At 33.0% G+C, this 9,044-nt stretch overlaps 2 protein-coding genes across 5 annotated transcripts; both read left to right on the top strand.

Annotated features, from left to right (window-relative positions):
- Positions 1-2,293: 2,293 nt before the first annotated feature.
- LOC122317838 (60S ribosomal protein L22-2) lies at positions 2,294-4,607 on the top strand. 4 transcript variants are annotated; one of them, XM_043134879.1, is made up of 4 exons: positions 2,311-2,452; positions 2,573-2,645; positions 2,917-3,159; positions 4,275-4,607. In XM_043134879.1, exons 3-4 carry the CDS (start codon positions 2,930-2,932, stop codon positions 4,417-4,419), a joined length of 375 nt encoding a protein of 124 aa, XP_042990813.1. In that variant the 5' UTR covers positions 2,311-2,452; positions 2,573-2,645; positions 2,917-2,929; the 3' UTR covers positions 4,420-4,607. The 4 variants fall into 4 exon arrangements, with proteins under 4 accessions (XP_042990810.1, XP_042990812.1, XP_042990813.1 ...); XM_043134876.1 differs by lacking the exon at positions 2,573-2,645 and having other exon boundaries at positions 2,294-2,452; XM_043134878.1 differs by lacking the exon at positions 2,573-2,645 and having other exon boundaries at positions 2,301-2,452; positions 2,920-3,159.
- A 1,529-nt stretch (positions 4,608-6,136) lies between these two features.
- LOC122274154 (acetylajmalan esterase-like) lies at positions 6,137-8,323 on the top strand. Its single transcript, XM_043083125.1, has 5 exons — positions 6,137-6,600; positions 7,006-7,224; positions 7,318-7,469; positions 7,583-7,856; positions 7,964-8,323. The coding sequence occupies exons 1-5, from the start codon at positions 6,330-6,332 to the stop codon at positions 8,179-8,181; spliced, it is 1,134 nt and encodes a 377-aa protein (XP_042939059.1). The 5' UTR covers positions 6,137-6,329; the 3' UTR covers positions 8,182-8,323.
- The last annotated feature ends 721 nt before the right edge of the window (positions 8,324-9,044 follow it).

Below are 9,044 nucleotides of genomic sequence, written 5' to 3'. Positions count from 1 at the left end.
AATAATTAAAAAAATTATTATTTTTAATTATTAATTTATTTTATCTTATCATATTTTACTATTCTACCTATTATATGTTAATTAGTAATCATATTCTAATTAAATTAGTAATTAGAAGTAATATAAAGTAATAAAATAAATATTTGCTCTTTAAACAGTAATAATCAAATTTGACTTTATATTTACCAATACTGTAATTGAAAGTTAAATAATATGAGTTTAGCTAATCCATTGCAAGTTTCTTTTCATCTCTAATAGTTAAAAGTTACTTTATTTTTACATATAGATAATCCATTAACAATGCTTTTTAGAAAGACTTATCCATTTTTCTCAAGTACACATTCTACCAATGGTGTCACCTCCATGCTCCATGAGCTCTATCGACTCTGCTATCTATCATCACTAAACCACCTGCATGTTCGCCCTCGCATGCCGTCGTCAAGAAGGGTGAGGGAAATGTGCCACCACATACCGTTCATGCCTTTTTTTTGTTCTATATGTTTGTCTGATGGGTCTTATTATGTTTGGCATTTTTACTTAATTTTCAATACATTTTTCCATCCATTTTGCTTTCTTGTTTTAGGAGAAAAAATCTTCTACCTTCTACGGTTCTACCTTCTGCCAACCAACCGCTGCCACGTGCCTTACTGTTGACCTAGAGGCCAACTAATCAACTTTTCTCTACCATCGGCACACTTCATTGATCACGAGTAGGGCTTACGAGCCACCGAGGTGGTAGAAAGTAGGCTTTAGTTATTGAATCAAACTCAAATAATTTTTATTAGAGACGTGTTTCGTACCACCGATTATATAAATACCTATAACAAAATGAGATGGCGGTACGGGATGCCCGAAAAAACTTTTATGTTTAAGTTAGGAAAGTGATCTCAGTATAAGAGTATGAATGAATGTTTAAATGTGTTATCTTTAAGTATTATTTATAGAGGTATGATGATGGTGACGACGACTAAACTCTAAAGTATATCTTAAAAACCCTCCATATTAATTGGAGTAATCATCTTCCTGATCAGTCGGATGCGTTATCTTTTATATATAATATATATTGACAAGATGCATCCTTGGGCTTTCATCACACTTGGGCCCATTAGTAAGCAGTTACCAAATATCCCTTTCACAATCATTGATGAGATTCACTATTTTTTCAAATTTTCATAAAAATGTTAAATTCCTATCAACCTATTTTATATATTTCAACTTAAAAAATTAAAACACATTTCAATCTAAAAAAATAAACCATTTCAATGAAACTTACAAAATAATTCACAACTCAACTCAACTCAACTCAACTTTCAAACACAACCTAAAACTCATGCACTATCTATTTTGGTAATAATTTATAACTTTTTCTCGCTTTGAAGACAATATTCTTTCTTATATTGGAAGAAAGTAAGAGCTCATTCGTCCCTTCTCAATAATTTAGAGAACGAGGGAGTGAAAATCTCTACAAAATGTTTGATTGCAATACAACTTTATCCCTGGTTAATTTTCACTATAACATAAAAAATCGAGAAATTTTATAAATCAGTTACTATTCATATTACACCCACACTTATAACTTTTTATAGAATGTGTTGAGTGTTTTTCATAGAGTATATAGATATTTTTTATAAGATGGGAGGTGTGAATTGTAAATAGTAATTAATGAGAAGAATTATGCTAAAAAACCACCGTCTTCCATCGACTATACCGAGGAACATGGCCCATGGTTGACTCTATTTTCCCATTTTTATGTTTATTGTATATGATGTATTGATTATAAGTTTATGGCCGATGTTTTGTTGGAGCATTCTACATTTTTTTTTATCTCTTTTTTAGTTTACTTAAGAGAGTAAAAATGATATCTGAGTCCTAGTTCGCTCAAGGACTGCACATTTTTTTGATAAAAAAAATAAAAAATAAAATTTATATAAAAATTAATTTTTTAATAATAAATCATACTTAAAAAAAATTATCCTGTTGCATAGTTTATATATATATACATATTACTTTTTCTGAAATCATATTCATTGAAAAAAATAAAAACAAAAATCAACCTAACTAATCCATCAATATATTACAACTAATGTTTCAAATACCGTATCGTACCGATCGGTATATAAATATATATTTATATATAATTTATTATCTTAAAATATAATTTATATATATAACTTATTCATATATCAATTATTTCAAAACTCGAAACGATATTAATACCAAAATATTTAGATTTAATACCTTAACCAATACAACATCTACTGCAATATTCAAAACATTGCTTACCATTCCACCCCACCAACGTTACTCAAGTAGTTGGGGACTTGGGAGCTTGTAGACCAAACTCACGGCCCAACGTGAACCGGACTTTTAAAAACCAAAACCCTAGCCACCGTCTACCCTCTCTTACTGCATTCCTTTTTCTCTCGCGCCGCTGCTCCTACCTTGTAACCAGGTATGCTTCTCTCTCTCTTTCTCTCTCTTTGTGTTTGTGTTTGTATGCGTGTTTGTCTTTTGAGACAACAAGGGAATAGTGCCGGAAAATGGAGTTTGGAATCATTTGCTTGGTTTGCAGGAAATGAAGAGAAGAAAAGTAACCTAGGATCTTATGCTCATGTATTGTTTCAGCAAACAAACAAGGACTGCACGTGATTATGCTTTTGTTATATATGTATGTTTGTATTTATGTATGTTTTCTCGGTTGATGGTTGTGTAGATGGATCTTTTCTCGTTGATGTGTTTGATTTTCCCTGCTTCACGCTCATGTAGGTGCTATATGTGCGCCTCTTATTCTTTTGCATGAGTTTGAGGACTAAACCGTAGCCGAGGATTAATGGAGTCCTTATGCTGTTTTATTTTTCAGTAACTTATACTAGAAATCTGATAGGTGTCTTTTTATTTTCATTGTGTGGATTGTAGAAGATAATCAAAGATGAGTCGAGGTACTGCGCCAGGTCCGAAGGGGAAGAAGAAGGGAGTGACATTTACCATTGACTGTGCAAAGCCAGTGGAGGATAAGATCATGGATATTGCATCCCTGGAGAAGTTTCTCCAAGAGAGGATCAAGGTTGGAGGCAAGGCTGGTGCGCTTGGTGACACTGTGACCGTCACTCGTGAGAAGAGCAAGCTAACGGTAACCTCTGACGGTAACTTTTCGAAGAGGTAATTTGCTCTTTTTCCTTGTGTAATCTATGCATTGTTGTAAATTCACTTCTGATTTTCTTGATCGTGTATGAAGCTAATGCTGTGGTGATATCTGAAATTTGTCCCCTTATTTGATTCATCTATTGATAGTTGTTTAGTTGATTTTTTCTGTCTAATTGATATTGCTATTTGTATAATTGTGTTGCAAGTTTGGCATAGATGTGAGCATTTATGTGTGGACTAGGCTCTCATGATTCCTTTTATCGTTTCTATTTCTAATTAGGTGTTTCTCTTGTACGAGTCTTGTGTATATGGGTTGCGATTGCACGGTCTCCTGAATTTCTTGTCAGCAAAAAGTCTTGTGTACTTGTTCTACGTTTTTCTGTTTTTACAATGATATTTTTGATTTCATATAAAGAAAAGGTGTGACCTTTTATGTGGTGACGTGTAGTGTGTTTTTGAGTTAGTTTAGACCTTTAGTTTAGCCTGATGAGCTCCCTCACGTCTTCACAAATCTTATATTTTAACACATGGGCTTTTGTGGTATGTGCCTAATTAGCAAACAGGGCTTATGGTAGATGTATTTTTGGACCAAGTTTGAATGAGCCAAACTTAAATCCTCTCCTTTGCAACAAAGATTTCCTCGGCATTTTTGTGGAATTTTTCCTGGAACAAGATTTTCATTTTGTTTCCATTTGTTTTTTTTTTTTTGGGGGGGGGGGGGGGGGGTGGGGTGGTTTAGAATGTGATAATTTTTCCTTGACTCTGCTTTTTCTGGCTTGGAAAATACAACTGCTCGGTTGTAACAGTGTATGTATAGAAATAGCTAAGCTGGTACCCAATATAATGGTAGCTCTTTAACATAGAGAAAAACCAGATGTTTCCCTAGTCGTAGTTTTAGCATATGAGATCATACATCGTGGATATGTGCAAAAGGGAAATAGCTGCTGTGATCGTTGTATAAACCGTTATTGTCAATTTGCTTGATTATTTGAATTATTCATAAGCTTTTATGTACTGTCTTACATAATCCTCTAAGACGTCAATTGATTTAGCTGCTGCTGTTGAGATTACAGTTGAATCATGGGTTTCTTCACAGTTTAACACCTGTCGTATTTGCATTTGTGGTTCAGGTATCTGAAGTACTTAACAAAGAAGTACCTGAAGAAACACAATGTGCGGGATTGGCTTCGCGTGATAGCTTCCAACAAAGACAGAAATGTTTATGAACTTAGGTACTTCAACATTGCGGAGAATGAAGGGGAGGAGGAAGATTGAGAGTCTAAATTGGCTTTGTCATTAAGAACTTCATTCTCCTTGTTTCCAATTTGCAAACCTTCCTCATTTTGTTTACTCGCACATGTTATGATGCCCCTTTTTTTCTTAAACACGATGTGGTTTTAACAAATTTGTTCCTTGAATGAAATTTTTGAAATATGCCAACGTTGGATTGGTTGGTGGGTGAATCCAGCTTTGTTGTTTTGGCGCTGTGTCCCCATCGGTTGAGGTTCCAGATCTGTCCCCATCCTTGTGTCATGGTAAAATTGCAGGGATCCGTTGTATTCTTCTTTCTTTTCTGTAATTTTTTATTAAATCGTGTGATATATGGAAGATGAGAAGAAGATTTCAATTATTTTAGGAGGAATAAAATTAAAAAAATTAAAATAAGTGTGATGTGGATAACGAGTAGCAAAACTAGAAATAATATTTTCGGAGTCTTAGAAAAAGGGTAAATATACAAATCATATAAAAAAATTAATGTTTTGACGTTGGATCTTATTTTTTTTTTTTAAAAAATAAGTGCGTGTGAGACTCATGAATCTTATAATTGTATTTAGCGTTACTATTTTTTAAAAGAAAAAGAATAAAAAAAAAAAAAAAAGTGAATAGTACTCTTGTTGGTACATGAAGATCCAGTTCAAACGGAAAGATTTTTCACTAAGAAGAACGATATACCATAATCGAGAAACTTCAAAAAATAATTTCCTAAGATTTAGATTGAACTTAAATATAAAACTCGTCAAGATTTTTTAGATGAAAATTAAAATTAATTGAATACTTTAAATAATCATTTTCAAAAGATTTTAGAGACTGAAGAATACTCTCTCTCTTTTTTCTCTTTTTCTTATTATTATTATTATTATTTTAACATGATAGTGTAGACCTATTCTATGTTCTCGCTAAAGATTTGTTTCTCTATTAGAGTTTTCCGTATTTCTTGATATTTCATCAATAACCTCCGGAATACTTTTTAAGACGGAGATACATTTCCCTTCCATATATATTTTGAGAAAGAAATGATATTTATAATTTTAAAATGTGAAAATTTCATATACTTTTTTTTTAATTTTTAATTTTTATAAAAAGTGGATAAATTTGAAATTTATGTAAAAATCATAATGAGTTTTGTTACACAGCCTCTTATACTATACACTACACGTATTTTATTTTTTTTAAAAATTTCATTAATACTAAATTAATTGAGTTTTTCTACTCATAATCATCCATACGCTATATACTAGTTAAGGAAAAATAAAAAAGATAAAAAATCAAAATAGGTGTGTGGTGTGAGGATGATGAATACAATTTTCTTTTTTTAATAGTAGACTTTACTTTTTTACAAAATGAGTACGTAGAGTTTTCACACCCTAAGACTGTATCTAGCGTTGTTTACAAATAAAATAAATAAAAATAATGTTAGATACAGTTTTAAGATATATAAACTCTGCACATTGCAAATCCTTCAAGGCCATTTATTTACTTTTTCTCAAAGAAATTTACTATATTTATAAAAATAAATTTATAAATTAACGTAATTTTAAGTGAAAAAATATTTTACTTTACAATAAAAAAAACTCTATAATTTATAATATATCATATTGATCTTTCTACTTGGAAGTCTTTCCAGCTCCACCGTACAGTCAATGCATGGGACCTTATAAATTGCTAATCACGGTAATTATAAAGATTATCACCAACCAAAACAAAAGTTGAAAAGTATGTTTCCTGGTGGTTGACAAGTAATAATTAGCAACGCATTTTAAAAATCCCGATTTGACTAAAGCTAAGTTCAACTAAAACTACAACAAACTAGGAATTGGACAAAACCTCCTTAATTTATGTACTGCTGATGCATTCACAGACCGACCCAACGTACTGCTAGCTGCTTCTTTCTTGAGCCATTGTCCATGGCTACCGCCAAACCAGTTTTGTCTTCTCTGCTAACTATTCTCGCTCTCAGTACTCCTCTCTTTCTTCTGCTGCATTGCAGTCGTGCACACCCCCTCAAAACTTGCATGTTTGACTCAATATACCAACTCGGGGACTCGTTTTCCGACACCGGAAATCTGATTCGTGAGAATCCGGCTTTTCCATTTTCTCGGCTCCCCTACGGGGAAACCTTCTTCAAGAATGCCACCGGCAGGTGCTCCAACGGGTTGCTAATGATAGATTACATAGGTGAGGATCAGACTAATTACTTGTCCATATTTATCATGTTTTCTTCCTTTTATTTAGTTCTTGTTAGTTTCCAGAAAGAACAGAGAAATTATTAAATACTTCCATCGTTGAGTATATATAATAGGTGCTTGATAAAGCTGTCGCTTTAGTAGGAATAAAGAAGCAACAAGGTGAGCAGCAACGGATAAGGCTGTAGTTCTGTCGTCTTTAGATTCTATCCATTGTCACTTTCTGTCTGTTAGAGTTGGATCCTGGACCCTGCATGTCATTCTTGATAATCATCACCTGTATTGTACGTATAATAATCATTATTCTGACGATTACTTGATCCTTTGCAACCAGTATTACGTACGGCTAAATTTAGATTATGCTACACTTGATCACATTTTATAGTTGCATGCACAGCTCTGGCAGCCGGAATTCCATTTCTTCATCCCTATTTGAATAAGGATGTGATGTTCATTCGTGGCTATGGAGAGAACTTTGCTGTAGCTGGTTCCACTGCCTTGCCTACATATGTTCTTGCAGAGAAGAATATTTCGTCTCCAATCACTAACAGCTCTTTAAGTGTACAACTAGATTGGATGTTTAGCCATTTCAATGCGATTTGTTTCGATGATTATGGTTAGCCTCTCATCCCAATAAAGCATGCAAATCTATGTAATAATGACATTCATTAATTATCTGTACCTTTGTTTTCTCTTTAATGTTTGATAGACTGTATCAAGAAGCTTAAAAATGCCCTATTCATGGTGGGAGAAATAGGATGCAATGATTATAACTATGCATTATTTCAAGGCAAAACTATTAAGGAGGTCATGATAGACATGGTTCCAGAAGTTGTTCAAGCAATAAAGGATGCTGTTACAGTAAGTGATTTTCTTTGTAAATTAAACGAACTCATGCTTACTTTTACTCACGAAATTACGTACTTGCTATATATATAACTAATTAATTCTTGATTCAATTACATTGGAAGCAGAGGGTCATTGGCTATGGTGCTTCCCATGTTGTTGTTCCAGGCAATTTTCCAATAGGCTGTTTACCGATCTATCTTACAACATTCCAAACCAACAACGCAGCTGCTTATGATGAATTTCATTGCCTAAAGAGGTTGAATAATCTTTCAATGCATCACAATCATCAGCTGAAACAAGCCATTAAAGTTCTGAGAAAAGAATACCCTAATGTTGTTATAATATATGGTGATTATTACAACGCTTTTCAATCAGTTTACCAACATGCGCCACTTCTTGGTGAGTCTCTAATTTCTATCAAATTAAGAACTTAGACATAGATATATAATAGATCTTGGTAGGAAGAAAATTAGTAACTGGAATTAATTTGGTTTTTCAATGGACAGGATTCGATGTTGTATCTATACAGAAATCTTGTTGTGGTGTTGGAGGTGATTATGACTTTAGCCTCTCAAGAATGTGTGGAGCTCCTGGTGTTCCAGTTTGTCTCAATCCAAATGAACGTATAAGCTGGGATGGAGTTCATATGACTCAGAGAGCATACCAGTTTATGGCATACTGGCTGATCAATGATATCCTACCTAAGCTTCGTTGTAATGCTTAACTTAGCAGTGAAATATTTTAGTCGCAAATGGATTTCACAAAAGTAAATCCGGCCACAGACTGATGTGGTACATTAGATTGTGAAACTACTTTTATTGTAAAGTAGACCTAATGTATTATATAGAATCATGCCAGTTTGTAGATTTATTTTTGTAAGATCTATTTGTATAGTTATAACACTTTTCAACTTAGTATAGTCTTTGGTATGGTAGGAAGTGGTAAATAACTATTTTTGTTCTTTTAGGACTTTATGATTTGAAATTTTATGTAGTGGTTGTAGATAGATAAGTTTGCTCATGGTGTTTTATTTATATCACTGTTTGGTTTTGTATAAAACTGAAGTGGCCGTACGGTTTGGTGAAGGAGTTTCACTATCAAGATGATCAATGGATGGATTTCATCTGCCGTTTTCTCCCTTTCTCAGAAAATGTCTCTCCTCTCTCGATCTATAGGTGAATGGCTAACACGCAAGAAATGGTTCCTCCCGTTTATAAATAAATCATGATTGTTGTAGTGATCGAGTGAATAATTTATATAGAGTGGCCGGATGGGTTATAAAGGAAAGGTATTCATGGGTGGTAGTCCCATATATATATGCTGATTATTTTTCGAGTGAAATTGGGCTTTATAAGTGATTAATATAGAAAGATTTCTAATTGAATACTAGCGTTTTTAGAATTATATCATTGATATATATATATATATATATATATATAATAGCTGTGATGAAGAAGATTCTACTCTTCATAGGAGGGAGATCAAGTTCTTACAAGTTCTCGGTTGTTAAATAGTGTTTAAGCTCATTTGTGACGAGATATTAACGACGAAATCAATCACCATTCGTGACGAGAATGAATTCATTTT

Source organism: Carya illinoinensis, chromosome 8 (genome assembly GCF_018687715.1).
Source record: "Carya illinoinensis cultivar Pawnee chromosome 8, C.illinoinensisPawnee_v1, whole genome shotgun sequence".
NCBI lineage: Eukaryota > Viridiplantae > Streptophyta > Magnoliopsida > Fagales > Juglandaceae > Carya > Carya illinoinensis.
This window is presented reverse-complemented; position numbering and strand designations above follow the sequence as displayed.